The sequence below is a fragment of the Neurospora crassa genome, linkage group I (assembly GCF_000182925.2).
Source record: "Neurospora crassa OR74A linkage group I, whole genome shotgun sequence".
Classification (NCBI taxonomy): Eukaryota; Fungi; Ascomycota; class Sordariomycetes; order Sordariales; family Sordariaceae; genus Neurospora; species Neurospora crassa.
In genome coordinates, this window is record NC_026501.1 from 3,660,475 (window position 1) to 3,680,916 (window position 20,442).

General features: G+C 46.5%; 5 protein-coding genes across 8 annotated transcripts; 4 read left to right on the forward strand and 1 right to left on the reverse strand.

Annotated features, from left to right (window-relative positions):
• Positions 1–3,875: 3,875 nt before the first annotated feature.
• On the forward strand, positions 3,876–8,142 carry NCU09999 (hypothetical protein). The gene is made up of 3 exons (XM_952824.2): positions 3,876–4,302; positions 4,362–4,609; positions 4,714–8,142. Exons 1-3 carry the CDS (start codon positions 4,071–4,073, stop codon positions 5,134–5,136), a joined length of 903 nt encoding a protein of 300 aa, XP_957917.1. The 5' UTR covers positions 3,876–4,070; the 3' UTR covers positions 5,137–8,142.
• Positions 5,304–10,419, reverse strand: NCU09998 (hypothetical protein). Its single transcript, XM_952823.3, has 3 exons — positions 10,164–10,419; positions 9,953–10,064; positions 5,304–9,887 (listed from the first exon to the last, which is right to left on the reverse strand). Exons 1-3 carry the CDS (start codon positions 10,229–10,231, stop codon positions 5,778–5,780), a joined length of 4,290 nt encoding a protein of 1,429 aa, XP_957916.2. The 5' UTR covers positions 10,232–10,419; the 3' UTR covers positions 5,304–5,777.
• Positions 10,420–10,811: 392 nt separating this feature from the next.
• Positions 10,812–12,351, forward strand: NCU09996 (hypothetical protein). Its single transcript, XM_952821.2, has 3 exons — positions 10,812–11,427; positions 11,494–11,659; positions 11,729–12,351. The coding sequence occupies exons 1-3, from the start codon at positions 11,289–11,291 to the stop codon at positions 12,114–12,116; spliced, it is 693 nt and encodes a 230-aa protein (XP_957914.2). The 5' UTR covers positions 10,812–11,288; the 3' UTR covers positions 12,117–12,351.
• A 1,882-nt stretch (positions 12,352–14,233) lies between these two features.
• NCU09995 lies at positions 14,234–16,428 on the forward strand. Of its 3 annotated transcripts, XM_011394993.1 has the most exons (5): positions 14,234–14,436; positions 14,828–14,878; positions 15,168–15,241; positions 15,474–15,691; positions 15,827–16,428. In XM_011394993.1, the coding sequence occupies exons 3-5, from the start codon at positions 15,178–15,180 to the stop codon at positions 15,830–15,832; spliced, it is 288 nt and encodes a 95-aa protein (XP_011393295.1). In that variant the 5' UTR covers positions 14,234–14,436; positions 14,828–14,878; positions 15,168–15,177; the 3' UTR covers positions 15,833–16,428. The 3 variants fall into 3 exon arrangements, with proteins under 3 accessions (XP_011393295.1, XP_011393297.1, XP_011393296.1); XM_011394995.1 differs by lacking the exon at positions 14,828–14,878; XM_011394994.1 differs by having other exon boundaries at positions 14,381–14,436; positions 14,828–15,241; positions 15,754–16,352.
• A 691-nt stretch (positions 16,429–17,119) lies between these two features.
• NCU09994 lies at positions 17,120–19,663 on the forward strand. 2 transcript variants are annotated; one of them, XM_011394991.1, is made up of 10 exons: positions 17,120–17,783; positions 17,840–17,916; positions 17,981–18,054; positions 18,112–18,182; positions 18,245–18,319; positions 18,449–18,675; positions 18,742–18,853; positions 18,913–19,040; positions 19,097–19,258; positions 19,342–19,663. In XM_011394991.1, exons 1-10 carry the CDS (start codon positions 17,269–17,271, stop codon positions 19,434–19,436), a joined length of 1,536 nt encoding a protein of 511 aa, XP_011393293.1. In that variant the 5' UTR covers positions 17,120–17,268; the 3' UTR covers positions 19,437–19,663. The 2 variants fall into 2 exon arrangements, with proteins under 2 accessions (XP_011393293.1, XP_011393294.1); XM_011394992.1 differs by having other exon boundaries at positions 17,214–17,783; positions 17,981–18,182; positions 19,342–19,559.
• The last annotated feature ends 779 nt before the right edge of the window (positions 19,664–20,442 follow it).

Below are 20,442 nucleotides of genomic sequence, written 5' to 3' on the forward strand. Positions count from 1 at the left end.
GAAATCTTCGTAGTAAGTACGGCTTTAGGATCGTTGTATACTAAGATTTCCGCAAGCAGGTTATAAACGCTATTTTCAAATCCACAAACACCGCTATTAATAGCCATCGGCAATAACAATACAACACCATCGCTACGTTCGTCGCAGGATATTGTGAGGGACGTAAACGACCCTCCTGAATCGATTGCCGTTGTTAGTTTTCGTTTTGGAGCACTCCTCGACCAGAAATCGGCGTTTCCGGTTGAATATTTATAATACTTATTATATACTCCTAATGGAAAGATAATAGTATTTTCTACCTAAGAGCTTACTTTTCAACTAAATATATAGTAGCGGAATATAATTATAATAGAACTACTTACTATTATAAAGGCGCTAGAGGAGTAGATACTAGAATTGGAGGATATATAAAAGTAAGTAGAGATTATTACCAACTATAAAAACTTTAAAATATTCACTACTACTAAGCAATTTACTTTAAAGTATATATAGTAGGCTGAATTCCTTAATTATTTTAATTTCTATATTACTTATAGAAAAGGCTTAGAGAATATAAGATTAAACGCTCTAAATAGGAAGCTAGAAGATAGATTACGGGACGAAGAGAATGAGAGACTTCTAATAAGGAAGAAACTTCTTATTAACCTAGAACGTTTTAATCTAACCTTCTTTAAGGACGAAAAAGCGTTAAATACTATATACCTATACTTAGCAGCTATAGAAGAGGTTTATAGGAAGTAAACTAGCTTACTAAATTTAGGGGATATTAATTTCTATATAATAGAGGTAATAAAGTTAATAAACAATTTAACTAATAATAATTATTTTAAATTTAATTTAATATAGGAAATAGTCTCCTACTTATAAAAAGAAAGTTAGTAAAGCTAGACTCTAAAAATTAAAAAGTACTTTAAAATTATATTTGTAGAGTATTTAACGAAATAAAGATAAATTTATTAGTAAAAGAATACTAAAAAATTAATATTTATCGACCTAAATAATAAAAATATTTAATTACAACTAATTTGTAAAATATATATAGTAAAGCTAAGAGGATACTTAAATTGTAAAAGAATATATAAAATATTTAATAGATCTTACTATTAGCCTAAAATATATTAATTTATGAAGGAGTTTTATAAAGTTTATTTAATATACGTAAAGATTAAATTAATGAAATATTTATTAGCCGGCTATATAAAACCTTTTCTAATACTATTTTAATTTTAATTATAAATTTTAATTAATTATGTAACTCTTATAATACTATATATTAAAAGGGGTTAAATTTACTAATATATTATAGTCGTAGTCGATTACTTAATTAAAATAAAGTACTATATCCCTATAGAAATACTAGAAATAAACGAATTAATTGAGCAGTTTACTAAAAAGATATATAGTATATACAGCCTACTAGATAGTATTATATTGGATAAACGTTCCCAATTTATTTTAATATTCTAGAGAACCTTATACGAATATTTAGGGGTAATAATAAAGTTATTATTAATATTTCACTTACAAACTAATAATTAAGTAGAATAATTTAATACAAAAATAGAATAATATTTGAAACTTTACGTTAATTAGGCCTAAAATAATTAAGTAGATTGGCTACTACTAGCAGAATTTGCCTACAATAATACCCTCTCCAAAATAATTAGTATTAACCTATTCTATACTAATTATAGTTTTTATCTATATATAGGTATAGAGCCGTCTAAACTATACCCCCTAAATTTAATAGAGGTATAGAAGAGGGAGTTTTTTAAGGCTTTAGAAGTAACTAACTATTTTCAAACTATATTAGAAAGTATTATTACTTTATTTAAATAAGTTTAGGACTAGTACGAAACTTAAATGAATAAGTATTGTATAAATACCCTAAAATATAGACCCGGCGATAGAGTATTATTTAATATTGAGAATTTAGTTATTAAAAAACTATAAGTAAAGTTCGTTCTTAAATTCGAAGGCCTATTTATAATACTAGAGAATAATTCGTACTAAGTTAAACTTTAATTCCCTAAAAATATAAAGGTTAATCATATATTTTATATATTAATAATAAAACTCTAGGATATAATAAGTATTTCTAGGTAGTAAGAAATTGAATAAAATATTCTAGCTAATTAAGGAAAGTCTATAATTAGAGTTAATGATAATAATGATAACGAATAGTAGGAATAGGAGTTTAAGAATATTATAGGATATAATAAAGTAGATAATAGGCGCTGGATATATTAAGTTAAATAGAAAGATATTAATAAATTAATATAGTAATCCGCTAAGGATTTAGAGGGATATAATAATATTATTTAGAAGTATTATAATTCCTACTTCGATATACTATTACTACCGGTTTAAGTAAAAAGGAGGTAAATTAAAAGTAAATTAAAGAAGAAGTCCGTATTACTATCCTCCCCTAATTTATTAATTTATATACTATTATATATTAGCCCCAATTTAGATTTATATTAATTACTTCAATAAAATATTCGGGTTACTTAATAAAAGGGATAAATTTAGTAAAAAGAAAGGAGTTTAATATAATTTATTCTATATACCCTAATTGGATACCTTATAATATACCCTTTTATAAAATAATTATTAATAGTACCGAGAAATAGTACGTTTTATAGCGGTCTTACGTTTTCTATTCCCTAGAATAGCCTTATATAATTAATATTAGAAAATTAGAAAATGAGAAAAATCTAAAAACGTTAATAGTATAATAATTAAGTATTTAAAGAAGAAATAAGGTACAAATAGGAAATTAAATATACGAATTCTCTAAATTTATACTAATAGTAATTATAAACATCCCTATAAACCATTATACTACGGGCGTCCCTATAGTACCCCTAGTAGGGCTAATAATAATAGGAATTGTTAAAGTTCTCTATATATAATAATTGGGCTAATTTCTAATATACAAATAGATTATTAAGGGTAATAATAACTCTTATAGTGGAAGGGTCGGATTTAGCAATATTTTAGTTAGTATTCTACCCCTAAACGGGAATTAAGATACTAATAAGCACTAAGCAGCTTCCCGCTTTAGTACAGGTATTAAAGTTTTTTACTACAAAATAATTAGATATATCGATAAAGAAGTCGGAAGGCCTACTTTAAGTAGGACAATATATTTAAATAGTATTTTTATAGTAGGAGCGTTTTAGAGGGAGGTAGTATTATAGGGCTAGATTATATACCTTATACTAGGCTATAGTACAATAGATTATATACTCTGTGCTTTGCTATAGTATTAGTGCCAGCCCGGGCATTGAGGCTCTATATAACCCACTCTACCGGGCTACACAACCCTACCTATAAGCCTCGGCTGGCGTATACTCTCCTCTTGCTTCCTTCGTACAACAACGAATATCGTAGCTTACCCCTAACGGTGCCCTTGCCCCATAATAGTAACTAAAGTAGCTAAAACTTTTAATCCTGCATATCCTTAGATAAAAGTAAGAGAGCAACACACATAAGAACCAAATATTATATCCAGAAATTGCAGCAATATCTATGCTGAATATTAGCTTACTATAAAAGTAGTAATAAAAAAATATAATTAAATAAGAATTTAAATCTAAGCTTAACTTTCTTCTTTTAAGGGAGTGCATTTAGTAAAAGTGTAATACCCTAACCAAAGTAACCAACTATTTCTTGAAGGAGTTTTCAAAAATGACCGATTGAGAGCTAACAGACTTTAGCCTTGTTTTTGCGGTAGGATGTTAGCGATTGGGAAGACAGGTCAAATGCCTCAGAACCATGCTCTAAGCGATTAGGTAGTCTAGTTATGGGAGAGGGGGTCTCTAGATATAACCCGCCTCCCGCATTGAGGGTCCCATCCGACATAGAGCTCTGCCGCGCAGCCGTGGGCTTCCGTCCCCGAAATTTTTGGTAAACTTGGAAGACCGTGCCGCACGCAGTCTCGCGCCAATCTCGCGCCTAGCCAGGCCGCAACGGACGGCACCCCACGACCAATTGCCGGACTTATCCAATTCGCCTTCCGATCTTCTCGCGGCTCCTCCGACGACGCCGGTCAACCACACTTAAAAATGACAGCATCTGCGCTGAGCAAGTGGCCAACGTGCCTGGCATGCTTGCGCCGACTTGCACAACCCTTTGGCACCTCTGCCGCCAGGCACGGCGAGCCCCGCGCGCGTGCCGTACCGGTGATCCGGCCCATTGTCCACACCCAGACCCGAGCCGCGTCACACCGGATGCGCCTTCAAGACCAGGGCGTGGTTGTCCGCCTGCTCGAGGACATTCCAAAGTTCGGTCGCAAACGTAAGGGCGAAACCCTCTTGCTGGACCGTGTAAGCTAACCGCGACTTGATTGCAATCAGATGCTATTTTCCGCATTGAGCGCGGCCGTATGCGCAACGAGTGGTTCCCCAAGAACAAGGCAGAGTACATGACGCCTGCTCGCTTCCAAGAGCTCGGTCTTACACGCGACGCCATTGGCGAGGTCGACCGCTCCTTCGTCATTATGAGCGCCCTTGAAGCCGCTACTAGGCCTAAGCCTGAGGAGCAAAAGACGGAAGAACCAGTCCCGGAAGTCCAGATCTCCCAAGTCAACGTTCCGGACGTTACTGTAATAATGACCTCCCTCGCTCCCTCGCTCCTCTTCACAGCCTCCTTGCTTGTCTCTGGTTCAATGGCGACCGTCTGGTGCTAACCTCTGGCAACCACAAACAGCCCGAAACTGCTCATGCCTTGCTATCCGAGCTGATTCCTAACACCCTCACCTTCCACCGCGAACCTGTGCCGATTCCAATTTCACAGCCGAAACCCGCGCTGGAGCCCAAGATTTCGCCTCTAATTGCCAGGCATGTGCCGGCGTCTACGCCCGAGACTCCTTCCACTGGCGAAGCCCGGAGAGCCATCTTTGGCTCCGTCTCAAGCAGCGATATTCTCAACCAGATCAAGGCCCTGGTTTCTGGCCACGAGGAAGCTAGTCGCATTGTTCTTGGACCATCAAGCGTCAAGATAGTGGGCTTGGCCGAGGACAATGATCGCATTAGACACCTTGGTCGATGGGAGATTGAGATCGCAGTTGCTAGAGCGGGTGGCCTGGACCCTGTTCGCAAATCGGTCGAGATCCTGCCCAGCGCCCAGTGAGGACCGAACATCTCCCAGCTTTGAGGTGGCCCGCGCACGTTACGTAGCCAATGTGTTGTGTATTACGGATACACGCCCTTACGCTCGAGCCGGCATTTCAGCTACCCATGTATACATCTTGTACACTAACAGACTTCGCCCGTTTGTTCACTCATCCCAACTATGTACGTGGAGATGAATGTACTGGATAATTTGCACGACATCGTAACGAAGCATTTCAGGACGTTAATAATGCGAATTCGCATGCTAGGGTTGAGAACACCCGGCACATATTGTCTCATTGCCGACATCAAAGTGTATGCTGGGCCAGAAGAATAAACATTTTCCAAAACCCATCCTATTCTTTCCGCAATAGATCTCATGGCCTGCAACTAATCGGCACAGCACCGCTTTGCCGCACACTCGTGTTCTGGCATGTAAAGGAAAGCGACCCCAGGGCAGCAGTAAGCCCTCTCCTTAGGCTTCGACTGCCTAGCGACCTGACTACTTGTCATCCTATCTCGCAGCTGACGTCTGTACTACATAGTGATTCCCTGATTTTCTTCTTGCTAAAATGGTTGCGAATAGTGGCATTTTGGTTCCGCGCCCCTTCCTGACCGCAGCGGGCCTACAACCCGTTAGTGCATGGGTTTGAAATGTGGTCAAGGCCCTATCAGAGATTCTATCTCGTTGCGAACCTCAGAATGAGTCTGCGATGGCTGTAGAATAGCCTGATCATTTCTTGCAGCAATGGTCATGCTTTCACCCTCCGCTGAAATACTGTTTGTTTGCTGGGGAGTTTCCTGCAGAGACTCATCTTTGAGCTTGTCTGTGGGGGACATGTGTTGTTGAGCTGCATTCGTTGGAGCCGAGCTGTTGTTGTCTGCCGGAACCGCACGGAGGGAGTTTGTCTCGCTTGCAAGGGCGCTTTCACGACCCCTCGACGAGGCGCCAATCACAAACGGTAGGGTCTTCCTGGAACCCGTACTGGACCGACGGCTCTCGAGACTTTTGGATAGTGTCTTGCTGACGCCTTCGATTCCCAACGGCGTGCCTCCACGTCCAGTGAGCCCTCGTGCTTTAGAAATATGCCCCTGTGTCCGCATATCGGCCATTGCTTCGACATTGTTTGCCGCAACAGTGCTCTTGGCCAAGCCTGGCGTGGATGGGGCCCCGGGCTTGTCTTCAACAGCTTCGATTAAATACCATCGTAGGCCATCGGAAAGGTCAAACGGGTTATCGTTCTCATCGTCATCAAGAGACTCCGTTTCTCCCCTGGCACCATCTTTTCTCGTCTCCCCTGCCTGGTCATGCTGTAGGGATTTGGATAAATCCACCACCCGCTCTTGAATGCGCATGATTCGGGCAACAAGCCATTCACGGTTGCGCAAACGATGCGAATCCTGCTCACGTAAAAAATAATGTGGAAACCCAACGTTGAAAGCAGCCCAAGCGCCCGTCGACTGATTCCGCGTAGGAAGGAACAAAGCAAGGTCGCCCTCCTTAAAGTGTTTGAAGGCAATCTTGTCATGAGCCTCCTTCTGGAAGCTGTGTGCTTTCTCGCGGTACGCTCGCGCCTCTCGTTGCAGCTTTCGTGCCATATGCTCAACATCCTTGACACGCCGGTACACCGCATCCGCAAAGACGTCCATGTCAAGCGAACCAATTAAGCCCATGAAGATCTTGTACTTTTCAACCTCAGCCTCCGGAGTTGCACTACTCATCCATTGCAGCAGCTCCAGGTCCGCATTGTCAGTCACGGGTCGGGCGTTGAGCGTACTGGAACGACGGAGTGATGAGCTTGGGTCTGAATCATTCGGGTTCGCGGTCGTTGCTAATGAGCGCTCAGATCGAGGTGTTCTCTGAATGTGCATGGTACCATCCTCCTCACGGGAAATGGAAAACCCAAGCCGCTCAAGCAAACGAGTAAGGCGGTCGTTCTGTGACCAGAGAAGTTGTGTCAGATCCTTGGCACATTCGGTACGTGATTCAAGCCGTATGGAGAGTTCTGATAGTTGCATCTGGGTTTGGTGAAGCTTTGCTTTGAAACGCGTCACCTCTTCCTCCATCTTCTGCACTTGGGTTTGTCCAGCGGCTAGTTCCTCCGTCATGGAAGCGAGGTTTTGTTCCTCGTCTTCTAGCCTTTTCCGCATGTACTCGGACCCAGTTTCGCCGTCGGCAATCTTGACCCGAAATTCATGTAACTGTTCACGTCCATGAGCTAGTTCGCCCTCCATGGCAACGACTTTCGCCCTTTCTTCTGAAAACTTCTCGCGGAGGCGCAACGAGACCGATTCCTCTTCCGTGAGTCTATCCTTGGTAAAGTCCATCTCCGAGCGAAGCGTCCTGATGTTGTTTTGCAACGTATCCACGTTGAGCTTCATGAGGGACATGTCCCCCTCCACGCCTTGCTTTGTGTTCAGAATATCAGCAGCCTTTCCGGTGATTCCTTCCAAGAGATCAGGCAACTCGGTAGGAACGTCATCAGCAGGCGCCAGACATTCCCATATATCCTCCAGTGCCTGTCTATACTTTTGCTTATCCTCAGTCACAGCTTCCAGTCGCTTGCTGAGCACTCTGATCTCATCCTGGGCAGCTCGAAGTTCGATATCCTGCGCCGCAATACGCTCACGTTGTAGCCTTGCCTCATTCTGCAAAAGCACCACCTGGTCATCCGCTTTCAGAGAATCATCTCGTCTTTCCCTGGTAAGCCGCTCCACCTCAAGCTCAAGAAAGTGAACCTTTTCGTCATATGATGCCTTCTCGTTTTCTCGCGACTCGCCAAAGTGTTCGATCTCATCTTCTGTGTACTCAAGCCTAGCCTTTAGCTGTTTGACCTCTTCTTCGAGAGACTTTCGCTCTTCTGTGAACTCCCGTTTGAGTGCTTCCATATTTTGCAGGAGATCCTTCTTGGTGGAGTTGGCTTCGTCCATCTGGCCTTTTAGATCGTTATGCAGTGTCGTCAATGCGTTGATTTCTCTCTCTAGAACCACGCATCGCTCTCTCTCGGTGTTCAGTTCGGTCTCTAGTTGCTGTGTTCGATGGATGAGCGTCTCAAGTCCATCTAATGATCTGCTGCGGTCGTCAACAGCACGGGGGTTCCTAAGAGAGCTAATCGAGTCGTTACGATCTAGAACCTGCTGGCTTGGATTCTGGAAAAGGTTGCCAACATTCGGCCTGGAAGCCTGGGTCTGCCGATGGAGTAGATCTTCTAGACGGCGCACTCGACTTTCGGCAGTTTTCAATTTGCTTTCAAGCCTTGTTTTGTCTGCCTGTAAGGAGCGGAGCAAATCATCGTCACCTCGTACGAGTAGTCCGCTCCGCCCGAGAGCAGTCTCGTGGACACTTCCGTTTTTGAAGGCTTTCATCCGCCTTGACTGTTGCCTTGTTGATTTGTCCATGTCTGCAATGAGTTTTTCGATTTCGACTACAAGTTCGGGATCGGCCTTTTGATTTCGCAAGGCGTTGAAAAAGTCATCCAGGTCTTTTCTTGTCATTAGGGGCCATTCCCCATCATCTCCCCGGAGGTTGATTTCAAGATTTGGAACCTTACTATCAGCCGTCGGGGCAGGACCAAAAACGGCCCCAATCGATTTGTGCCACCGCCGCCTCCTCTTTGCCTCTTCTTCGTGGAAGATGGCCATTTCATTGGCAAGTGTAGTAGAATCTTGTTTGACTTTGTCCAGCCATTCCCGCCGCCTAATGGCCTCTGCTACGAACGAGGCGTACAAATACGGAATCTGTTGGATGAGCCGCAAATGATCAAACGTGGCGAGTTCATCCTCCTGACCAGTCTCAGATATCTGGGATTTTACGCTGTGGCTATCGCTTGTGATCTCGGTAATGCTACGCATAAACTCGATGGACTCGGCCGCGAGGCTGTTTCGCGCCTTGGTGGCGTAGCACAAGATATCACCCATTTCCAGTGCGCGCTTTTGGATGCTAGGCAGTAGCCTCTCGGTGTGATGTGCTGCCGTCTTGGAAACTTGAAGAAGGGTGTCCCGGGTGGAGCTCGTGTACTCTAGTGTTACATTGTAGTCGTTGTCGATCTTGTTGGCTAAGGCTTCAATATCCTTAAGAAGGTGTAACGATTCGCCGTCGTGGGACAGGGCTGAGCGAGACATGGTCGTCTCAAATTTGTGCATCAAAGTGTCGGCGTCTTGGAACAAATGAGTTGCCGCCTTATCCAGGTTGGTGATGCGATCCTTGAACTTGCGCAGTGCAGAGGGTGCGAGTTTCCCCGCTTGCCGAGCGAGCTCCAGATCAACAAGGTCTTCGAGGGTGCTTTGTCGCTGTGGGCGTCCTTTCCAACCACCATCGTCACGGGATGTCATGAACCGGGCCATGCTAGACGAGATAGCGATGCCCCGGGCCAGCGAAAGATATCGATCGAAACCTGTCGCCAACGCACTGTACTCGGCCTGAGCTGATGTGGACCACTCCTTTAGCTCGACATATTTGTTCTCGAGTCCCTTGACAGCATTCTCCAGATTTGCTACAGCGGCATCAAGACACCTCAACATGACGTCCATCTCGGCATAGCGCTCCCGCGTGGCGGCGTCCATCCTGGCGCAATCCTCCACAACGTCAATAGCCCAAGCACGGCGTGTCTCAAACAGCTTCTGCCATGCTGGGATGGATCGCGTATCTTCAATCGAGTTGGGCGGAGTATGTGCATTGTATCGGGGAAGAGGCAATTCGGATAAGGGAGGTGACGAGGCCCCGGGTTGGGATCGCTGTGTCAGTCGGCTGTCATATATGTAGATTTCTGTCTGTTGCCCCCAAGTTAGATGCGACGAAGCACAGCCCTTTGACAAGACCATTCAGATGTGCGAACCTCTGGCTGTGTTGGCTGCCATCTTAGAGACCTTCCCTGGGGTGTCAGGGCAATCAAGCACTCGACAGGAATGGAGGTCTGGCTGGCCACGGATTCCTTCAGGCCATTTAATCTTTGGGGACGTCAGCAAATGGTAACAGATACGCTACGCAGCCATCACAAGTGTCAGATGGGCAAACACTGGGATGTGGGCACTGGCGGGGAGGCGTACGATGTGATGGTACGACTGTCAATTTCAAGGCGCTGGCCCGTATGGGCGATCAACACCTGCGTAACCATTATCACGCATGCTTCCCAAGTCGCTTCCACGGGACAGACGAGTCGGCGGACCGAATGGGTGTTGACAAGTATGATGGCAGGATCGAGTTGTTACGTATAATCGGTAGGTTGGCGCCGGATAAAGTCGGTGTTCTCCAGTCTGTAATAGCGGCCGTCAGTCGGTAGGTGGAGGAGGGTTGGGGGAAGTAGGTAGATTGAAGAGGCAGTGCCCAGATGAAAAGCAACCTCAACCTAATCCCCCCACCAGGGCCCTGTGAGGCCAGATCCGCAATGGCCTTTGCGCCCCGCCCAGCACGGACACCGACACCAGGGGCAGCTCCAGGACGCTCGGCAACAGTGACACGGGACCTCCATGCTGCTGCAATGGATGCACCTCCCCACCTCGATGTCGGCGTTAGTAGTGTATCTCACCCACATCGTACACCATGGAGTACAAGTTAGGTACCTACCTCTCTTTCGGCACGAAAACAATTTTATTTCATGCTTCAGTCAATCCAGGGAAGTAAAGCTGCGTGGCATAATTTGATTATTATATATATATCCGCCGGCTCTCCGTCACTCGTAACATACTTGTAGGTAGATGCTGTCTCCCTTGGTCTCTCATCCTACGTACACCATGGGTAACTGCCCGTGCCGTTCATTCCCTACTCCATTTATTCACTGATTTATGGAGTCGGGTGCTCCATCAAGATGCCACAGGCGCTCCGAGCTAGAACCACCACCTGCTTACAATTACATTCACGATCCCATGTTCCATCTTTGGCCAGGATGACAGTGCTGCTCCTAGTCGTGGTTACTTTGACTTCATGAATTGAATCGCCTTTCGCTTCATACGCGTCACCCAGGCGTCCTAGGCGCACAGCTATAGGCGTACGCCTGTAACGAAGAAGGTCTGCCTCCCGTCATCCACCTACTCTGGAATGATCTGTAGCTTGCAGCAATCTGGACTAGTCACTTAAAATTCAACCCCTCAAACCACACAATACATTTGACCGTTATCATTCAGCTATATCTCTCCAGCCGCCTCCACCCAGTCGGGGCGCTTGATTAATTCGTCATGTCGGCTGTTGTTCCCGATCCCAATCCTCGCCATTCAGAGACGGAGGAAGAGGCGTTGGCACTTTATGACAGACTGCAGGAGCTACATATTCAGATAGGCCTTCTACAGGCCCAGGAAGATCTCTCTGACCCGCAAAGTCAGCAACCCGATGTATACCCCCCTCAACGTTTTTGTAATGTTCTAACCATGGGCGCTGCATTAGGCCCTACATTCTTTACGGGACATTTCGATATAGATGAGGCTCGCACCCAACTGCTCGAAGTAAAGGCGACTGTTGAATTGCGGAACTACATATTTGAAAGTGCCGTCGTGGTCCGGCCTGTATTGAGGGCCATACATGGCGGGACCGAGGCTTCCCCGGTAGAACGGTCCGTTTTCACTATGATTAGGATCTCAATTTCTTCTTCGAATATCGCTGACGTCTGCATCGCTAAAAGAGATATCTTGCCATTGATCCGGCAGCGGGATCTAATATCTGCCGAAGCCGCTGAGCAGGCTTCGGCCTCTTATCAAGTCAGAGACCATATATTGGATCTGGAACTTGAGCGTCTTCGCGTTGGTCAGCACAACGCGACCTTGGCTTCGGAACTATTGCGGTTGTCAAAAACCACCGGCACCCATGACGTACAAGTGGATGGATCTACCAAACTGGGCAGAAAGCTGGGTAAAACCAAGGGTGAGCTACGGGTGAGCCGCCAGAAATGGAAGACGATCAAGGGAGCTACGAGTGCACTCGTAGCCGGCACCGGAGTCGATTGGGCCCGAGATGAACGGCTTAGAGATTTAGTTCTCGACCCGCCGGGGTTTTCCACGAAAGGGCCGTAATGAAGAAGTAACATATACCCAATACATTGTAGGAGCAACAACCCAACTTGGCAGTCGAGAGGCTCTAGGTAATCAGTCATGTCGGCATAATTCTTGATGCCTCATTTGAACAACCTAGTACAACCCATGGTTACATAGTAGCCATGGGTAAGTTGCAAAGCCATGCAGACTATTTCCGTTTGCTGAAGAAACGACGCTAGGTCCGAGTGCTGCTTTCAAAGACAATGATTCCCCGGCTTCCTCTCTGCTTCTTTTAAAGCCAAGGTTCGCATTCAGCGGTTGGTCATTGTTTGCCGGAAACAAAGCTGTAACATAACAGTTTACGCCCTTTCCATGTTGAGCAGTCCTCTTCAAAGAATAAGCACCAATAGATCTTGCTTGCTGCGTGCTATCTGTCCCCGATTTTGGTCGCCGCTATCCTCTGCCATTGTTCAAGTATACTGTGATGCCATAATGTATTTGAACAAAAGGGGACAGTATTCCGAGGCTTGTACTGTATCTTCTTGATCGAAAACAAGCAGCCGAAGAGGAAAATGTCCAGTAGATGGTAGGCTACTTAGAAACCTTGCTTTGTAGGCACACGAGTACTACCGTATGCAGTAATGGGTGATGAACCTTCACCAAACGAGCTGGGGTGAAACATATCATCGCACGACGGTCGTGCTTCTGCATTACAAGGCTGCCCGGATTCGAGTATTATAGGTACTCCGTACCGTGTACAGTTGGTAGCTTGGTGGTACGGATTGTTCTGTGGTACCAAAAGACAAGCGTAGCGACTCGAAGCTCCGCTCGATGCTCTCTCGTGTCTCGACAGACCTGGCGTACCTGAACTAGGCGCGGAAACGATGGATGTGTGAATGGACGAGAACTGGTGTACCTGACAATAGCAAGCAACTGTTGGCAAATGTCCGCACAACTCAACCACCATGTCTTTCAGAGACAACTGCTAGAACATCATTGGTAAGCCAATACTAACCTACGATGCTGCATTCACACCTTGGCAGTCTCGACGTCTTGCAATCCTTGGACGCGTCCACAACATCTTCTGGGAACAGGTCAGGCAGAGACGAAGGGAATGGCATGAGATTTCAGGTCGTCATGCTAGACTTGAGAGCCAGGGGGCTTGGTCAAACTGCGTGTCTCACATAAGCCATTCTGAAGCCCTTGCAGAGCTTCATGGCCTAGTCGAAATGAGGGTCGCCTTGCGGGTAGTGAGGCCGTACTAGTTGAAGTCGTCAGTCGTTCTTTTTTTTTTGGTTTTTTTTTGATTTTTTTTTTTTGATTTTTTTTTTTTTTTTTTTTTTTTTGGGGGGGGGGGGGGGGGGGCAATGGGCAGTTTGTGGAATGAGAGAAGTGCAGCCCACCCCAGGCGTCCTCTTTGGACCGTCCCTGACGCTCAGTAATAAGCAGGCATTCATACCAGGGCAGATTACCGCCCCCAATAAAAGGATACGGACGAGAGCGAGACGACAGTTGAGTGAGAAGGGAGACTGCGTGAGAGAGGAAAGTGATGGGTGTGTGCCAGTCCGCCTAGTGCTCATCCAAAAAGGCCAAAGCCGGGCGGGAGCTGGGCGCTCGACCCTGTCCGAGAAAGCACGGCAGCCAACTGCACCGAATGCATCCAGACCAGGCGAGGATGGGATGGCATGGGATGGCATGGCATCAAACAACTGAAGCGAGTGACCGAGGTGCAGCGGCAGCCTGTAAGAAAGCGGGAGTGACCTCTAGGTGACGCGGGTAAACCTCAGAACTGTTTGAAGTTGGATGGGAGCTGACCAGCCTTTTCAGTTGGAGCTGGAGCTGGACTGGAACTGTGGGAGCTGGAGATGGAATTAGCACGGGCTCGAGCTGGATAGCTGCTGCACTGGAAGCTGGCAGGCCGAAACCTCAAGCGCTCCGCACACCACTCAAGCACGAACCAGGCAAAGTACACAGTACCCGCAAACACGGCGCAAGTGGGCGAGGCGGGATATGTACCAGTACCTCTACCTTGCTGGCGCTTGGCCAGCGCCAGGACCGCCAGCCATTGACTGCAGTGCAATTGGAGTGGCCCGGTCCGAAGAGGGATGAATGAGTGGGTGCCCTCGCCTCCCTCCCAAATCACGCTGCAAAAATCAGCCGGCGCTGCACCCTTTTTTGTTATGAAGTAGGAAGGAGCTTCCCCCGCCCCTTCAATCAGCCGCCCATAGTAAAATACCGGGCAAAGGCGTCGCCCCCTCCTCTCTCTCACAAAACTCCCTCCTCTTTTCCCATACAAACGAAGCGCACCGCTCACCACGCCCACCTCGATACCCATTTCCCACGCCCATTGCACGCGTATGTGAGTACTTCCTTTCCTTAGCCAGCACCAGCAAAATCACAAGTACTCGCGCCCATCTGGCATTTGGCCTTGTGGCCTTTGCCTGCCTCCGTCCAAGCGGAACTGCCATTGGGTCTTATGCAACCGGCCAACCTCACTGCTCACCTCGCTGTTGCCATCCAAAGTGAGGCCGGTGCACGCTTGTTGCTTTGCGTGTTGGTGCTCAGCGCTCCCAGCACCAGCTCGAGTTCTGCGCGTCGCTGTCTCCACGCAAAGCTTCCATAGGACCTGCCACCTTCGCACCACGCCGGGAGCTCACTTTGCGCTGCACACACACGTCTCCGGTCTCGCGTCAAGAAAAACATCACAACGTACCGCAATTGCTGACTAGGGTGGCACAATCTCTCAACAGCCGCATCACCGCGCAATCAAACAGCCTCATCCTCAGCAAAAAATCAGTCAAGTACGTTTTGTCGCTTGTGTGGCATTCATTGATGCTTCGACGACGCAGCATGCCTGCCCTTTCCATCAACAATTGCATGCCAATTGTCGACAGTTACGGGTGCCGCACTCGCTCTGGCCAACGAGCATACACATCCGCATATCCTGCTCGTGTTTTTCGCTCTGCAGCTTGTCTGAAGTTGGACAAGCCGCAGTTTACCAACGAAACCCGTGGGCTTGATCAGTCAATTCATACGCGCCGCGATACAATCTCTTGTTAACCCAATCCTAACAGTATTCTTAACCTGCAGATTAGACAATATGCCCAAGGCCGCCGCCAAAAGCAAGACCACCGGCAAGGTCGAGAAACGCCGCGCGAAGAAGGGTGAGTTGCCGCAACCCAACCCTTTCCCCACGAAGCGCTTGATATGATGTTCCCCATTTGCATATCATACCAGTAGCAACCTGGTCGCTTGTCTTGTAGGGTCATGCTTCAATGAAAAGGCCCGCATGCACTGCTTGCGGTGGGCTTAGGTTGCAGCTGGTCCAAAACATACAAGTGGTCGCTGTTCCTATTTGTAGCTCTTTGGTGCTGTTGCTGACCTGCGTTATCTAAGACCCCAACGCCCCGAAGCGTGGCCTCTCTGCCTACATGTTCTTTGCCAATGAGCAGCGTGAGAATGTCCGTGAAGAGAACCCAGGCGTTTCTTTCGGTCAGGTTGGCAAGATCCTTGGAGAAAGGTGGAAGGCTCTCAGCGACAAGCAGCGTGCCCCCTACGAGGCCAAGGCTGCTGCCGACAAGAAGCGCTATGAGGACGAGAAGCAGGCGTACAACGTGAGTCATCCCTACGTTGTCCCAACTCTACTAGCAATGGAAACTGATCATGAGGCGCATAGGCCGAGGCCGACGAGGAGGAGTCTTCCTGAATGAACCCTTCTCGCCGACTCGATTGCGCTCGCCGAAATTCAGTCTTGAAAATTTCACGTTGATATTTGACCGGAGCAAGACACTGCGATCAGCAAACGAGGCTTTCTTTACTTGACCTTGTATTTTGGGACGGACGGTGTTGTTACGGTGCCAAGGGATTTCCTTTTTTACGCCATGGTTTGCACGAGCTTTGCTATGATCAAGGGACAAAGCTATCCCTCCATTGGGGGACCTATCGAATCAGTCAGCTTATTCGCTGGCTAGCTTGTACAACAAATCTCAGTTTTTGATATTCGGGAACAGGTGCGCACGCAATGGCAGGGGATCAAGAGTTGCCATGGATGGACTTGCACGATTGCGCGGCCAACGATGATGTATCGCCCACGTCGTATAAGGGTTCAAATACTGGTTGACGCTTTTTTTTTTTTGGGGGGGGGGGGGGGCGGCGCGGAACTGGTTAATATAGGCTACTGCTCGAACGATCAAACAGCCCCATTTGGCGCAGTTGCTGTTGTTTGTCGCAAGATTATATACTTCCTAGAATTCGGTCAAGACAAGTGATTCAATGATAAGATAGTCACCAGGCTTTGTTGCGGACACACTTGACGCTAGAGGCCTTGCAACGACCGTCCCCTATAGCCGTGGTTAGATGCGAACGTCGTTCTTGCAAAGATAATAATGATCAGAAGTACTGCCCAGTAATACTGACATGAGGTTTAGTGATACTGAGGGCCTAACTACACACTACAGTCGACAGTTCTCGTACCTCTATATTAAATGAAGACAAATCGAAACCGTTCCATGAACCAATGTAGTGCTAGGCTCAATAAACAACAGATCTTAGTCCACATATAACATACCTATTGTTCTCTTCCTGATCATGCAGCCTATGCTACAGCCTCTGTTCAAGTTGTGTGAACTTCTTATACCTGAGTATTTCCGAATAGTCTAACTATGGAGTGGCAGACGTCAATCTACTGTATCACTTGAGTTCGATCAGCCCTGAAGGGCGTGTGTTTTGCCCCTTCGTGGCGGTCACTGACTCCTCGACTCCCATAGTATCTCCGTGCATTTCGTGCAGCATATCCAGTTGGAACACGCGGAGGGCCTCTCAGTCCACGGTATCAGCTACCAACTGGGCATTTGTGGGTTTGTCCCAGTCTGCGTATATTGGATAAGCTTAAGGCTTTACGTCTACTATCCTACCTACTGATGTTTTGTACGTTGGGCGCCAAGTAAGTTGGTCAGGCCAGCCAACTGCAGCCGAGAATTCTTGGATGGTCAATCGACTGAAACTGTCTCCCTTTTAGGTAGTGTATAAGTACGTACATGTCACGCAATTGACTCTCGTTTGTCGTCCCCCGCTCTGTCGCGGTTCAATCCTCGCTGTAGCTATAATACTAACTAACTACAACCAGCCGTAGCAGAAAGGACGGCGACAGCGCTATATCCTCCCACACGATTTTCTGCGAACTAGCTGTCCAATGTATAGTCGTTGGCGGCCGCGGCTATATTCGTCATCGAGTTTGTCCGATTCTCCACAGGCTTCTCTGGACGTCATGGATCACAACAACATCGACATACCCTGCGCGCTACATCTATTTCAAAGCTGTTGCCACGAGGCCGAACGAGCTGCCAATGTGGCCGTCGCGTTAGAACAACTACGGGAGGCGCTCCCGGAGTCCTTCCACGGCCACCTCATCGCCTTGGCGGGAGGGATTTGGGACTCGAGCAGGCGGCTTCGCGATCTTGCCAACAATTCCCAGTCTCATACCGAACGCGTCCCCCTGGTTCTCGACTACTTGAATATTATTTTACCATGCCTGTGCCGTACCCTGAACGATATAATGGGTTACTATGAGGACATATCACTTACGCGGGAAATGCGGTGGCGGAAGATGTACAACAAGATGACGCAAGAAGCCGGCGGTGTTCCGCTTCCCCAGCGTTTTGTGCTTTACAATAACTTTCTGGTTATGTTAGGGTACCTTCTTAACAGGTGACTGATGACTCTGACGATAACTCTGGAAACGACTGTGCTCTAATTATGCATAGGTCTCCATGTTTCGATCCAAATATACTCGAGACGCTCCGTGGCCATCTTGTTGAGTTGAGGGAGAAACGAGGAATTCGTAAGTGACCCAGCTCGAGATTCTTTTCTCGCGAGGACAGCTAACATCCATACTACCTCCGCAGTCCCATTGCCAAAGCAAGTCGGCTCCGTGAGTCTTGCCGACGTAGTAACTTCTTGGCCAACTCTTACCGATCCTGTCCGTCTCGGCCTTCAGTCTGATTTACCAGCTTGTATGCTGACTACACGGGATCAGAATGCTCATTGGGCCGAACAAATATTCTCGCTCCCACTTGCTTCTCGAACTGAGCTCAAACATATAAGACCGTGAGTACCGCATTGCAAAAGAAAGATTGAGTAATCGCGTCTAATGCATCAGGGCGTACTAGGTCAAAGGCATGCGGCCCATTCTTTCGACGGGATCAACTTGCCATACCCCCAGAACCCAAAGTTCTCTTCCGGCGGTTAGTCTATGACCTTGACCGTCCCATATGGTCTTCATCCTGACGTGAAGCAACCTCTTGATCTGTTATCTTATACTCGTGTCAGCAAGATTCCAACCTCAGGTAGAGGTACTGACAACGTCAATTCAGGCCTTTCGATAGTGATAGGACGTCTGTGGTGGCGTACCTCAACCCGATCGATCAAGCTCCTTACCTTCTTATTCGCAGTCTCCAGGGCGAAGTAGCCTGGTTCTCGTCCCATGGGGTCCATGAGCTTTGCATCGGGCGCGAAGGCAGCGCATTGCAGCTTAAACGTTGGAGCCGGTCGGAACAATGTAGCAAGCTGTGGGCGGCATTTTACTTCATCACATGGGAGGGTAAGCTTCAAGGGCACCGAGTTTGCGATGGGATCACTCCGGCTAATCACTCCCATATATCCTCAGAGATGGTGCTATTCTACTGCACGTTTGTCGCGCTCAAGGCGCGCAACAGGCTAACCGTTCAAATCAATCCGACTGAGTTTCAATTACAAAGAGAGAAGCGGCTCTTCCAAGCGTACGTGTTGTTCAAGTCTAGGAGAACGGGATCCAGGCATTGCTAACGTGGAAGTGCAGGCAAATCGTGGACGATGGGTACAAGCACTCACTCGTTGTGTACGAGGATCAGCAAACCCATGGTGTTCGTCTTCATGCTGCGGTATGGGATGGCGAACTAAAGCAATGTCCGGTTTGGACTACATTTGGTGAGACAAGAAACCTCACATCTCTGTTCCATTGGTACTAATACGAATGCTACCAGTAACGGCTCAGGCACAGTCTTCGACTTGGATCAGTCGGCGTTCCAAGCATCGTGTTTGGTTAAGGAACATACAGCTTTATGTGTTTTGCAAGAACTATCGACAAGAGGTTCAGCGGCAAAATAAGTCGAATGCATTCGAAATATACTTTGTGACTGAACAAGGTACGTTTTCAACTGAGGTAGACCCAAGTCCTGGAGGTACTACTGGACTTTCATAGCTGATATTGGTCTGATGTGGGACATAGGTGCATCCAAGTTTTTAGAGGTTTTTACAGCTATGGAGGTAGCCGGAGGTTCATCCGACACCCCAGAAACCACCACAGTTCCATTAGGGAAATAGAGTCATCTCTTATACTAGACGTTCAACTAATCTCATTCACTCAGCCTGCCCAATTCTGCTAAAGGCAGTCTGAGTATCACGGGCAAAGGGTAGATGGTAGATGCGAATATGCGTAATTGCACGAAGGAGAAAGGAAGAGAAGTGCAGCCGAGTGCCCGGAAGACTTACCAGTCTTAACCCCACAACTGACCACCCCCCTCAACTGGCCACATCCACAGCCATAACCAGTAGTCGGATGACATTGAAAATTGGCTATTTTTGCAGCGATTTCAACCATTTGAGATGTTTATTAACTAATCCTAATATTCATAAATAAATAGTCTAGAGTATTAACTCAATAGCTCTCTCGATGGATTATAGTAACGACGACGTCGTCGTTACCGTAGCAACCCTCCTTCGCTTAGGACCTTCATTTAAAGCATCACAAGCTCTAATAATCTCTTCTACCCTTACAAATCTATCGTTACCCCCTTCTTTAACCTTCCTTTTACCCCTAGGCTTTTATAACTCTAGCTTAATCTATAAATATTAAATCTAGTAATCCTTAGCAGCGAGTTTAATATTCTTAATATCAAGCGCTTTAACCGACTTAGTGACTACCCTTCTAATATCACGTATAAAACCAAATATCTCTTTCCTAATACCCTCATAGATATCCCTAAATTTCTAAGGGGTCTAGAAGACAACGTCCCAATTAATAAAAACTATTATAAGTAGTGTTATAGCCCGGACTAGTTCGTTAAGGACAGCAGGTAAAACAATAGCGTTAAATATAGCTTCGGGGTCGTTAATAATAATAAATCTATTTATTAGCCATATCCTTATCTTTTTAAATCCTAATTTAAAGTTTCTAAAGCTTATACCCAATTGTAAAGCTTCCTAATAATACTTGAAAAACCATTATTTATTTACTAATACAAATACTAAATAACTAGTATAATCCTTCGTTAAATCTTTAAAATATAATTTTACTACTACAAATACTAATCGATCGAATAATTAAATC

What these genes read in the sequence shown, in the direction of transcription:
- NCU09996 (XM_952821.2), top strand. Translation starts at nt 11,289, where the DNA reads ATGTCGGCTGTTGTTCCCGATCCCAATCCTCGCCATTCAGAGACGGAG. An exon ending in AGATCTCTCTGACCCGCAAA is followed by an intron (nt 11,428 to 11,493) that starts GTCAGCAACCCG and finishes GCGCTGCATTAG; the next exon opens with GCCCTACATTCTTTACGGGA. An exon ending in GAGGCTTCCCCGGTAGAACG is followed by an intron (nt 11,660 to 11,728) that starts GTCCGTTTTCAC and finishes CATCGCTAAAAG; the next exon opens with AGATATCTTGCCATTGATCC.
- NCU09999 (XM_952824.2), top strand. Translation starts at nt 4,071, where the DNA reads ATGACAGCATCTGCGCTGAGCAAGTGGCCAACGTGCCTGGCATGCTTG. An exon ending in TCCAAAGTTCGGTCGCAAAC is followed by an intron (nt 4,303 to 4,361) that starts GTAAGGGCGAAA and finishes GATTGCAATCAG; the next exon opens with ATGCTATTTTCCGCATTGAG. An exon ending in TCAACGTTCCGGACGTTACT is followed by an intron (nt 4,610 to 4,713) that starts GTAATAATGACC and finishes AACCACAAACAG; the next exon opens with CCCGAAACTGCTCATGCCTT.
- NCU09998 (XM_952823.3), bottom strand. Translation starts at nt 10,231, where the DNA reads ATGGTTACGCAGGTGTTGATCGCCCATACGGGCCAGCGCCTTGAAATT. An exon ending in GACAGTCGTACCATCACATC is followed by an intron (nt 10,065 to 10,163) that starts GTACGCCTCCCC and finishes ACGTCCCCAAAG; the next exon opens with ATTAAATGGCCTGAAGGAAT. An exon ending in GGCAGCCAACACAGCCAGAG is followed by an intron (nt 9,888 to 9,952) that starts GTTCGCACATCT and finishes TGGGGGCAACAG; the next exon opens with ACAGAAATCTACATATATGA.
- NCU09995 (XM_011394994.1), top strand. Translation starts at nt 15,178, where the DNA reads ATGCCCAAGGCCGCCGCCAAAAGCAAGACCACCGGCAAGGTCGAGAAA. An exon ending in GAAACGCCGCGCGAAGAAGG is followed by an intron (nt 15,242 to 15,473) that starts GTGAGTTGCCGC and finishes GCGTTATCTAAG; the next exon opens with ACCCCAACGCCCCGAAGCGT. An exon ending in ACGAGAAGCAGGCGTACAAC is followed by an intron (nt 15,692 to 15,753) that starts GTGAGTCATCCC and finishes TGAGGCGCATAG; the next exon opens with GCCGAGGCCGACGAGGAGGA.
- NCU09994 (XM_011394992.1), top strand. Translation starts at nt 17,269, where the DNA reads ATGTATAGTCGTTGGCGGCCGCGGCTATATTCGTCATCGAGTTTGTCC. An exon ending in TTAGGGTACCTTCTTAACAG is followed by an intron (nt 17,784 to 17,839) that starts GTGACTGATGAC and finishes AATTATGCATAG; the next exon opens with GTCTCCATGTTTCGATCCAA. An exon ending in GAGAAGCGGCTCTTCCAAGC is followed by an intron (nt 18,854 to 18,912) that starts GTACGTGTTGTT and finishes GTGGAAGTGCAG; the next exon opens with GCAAATCGTGGACGATGGGT.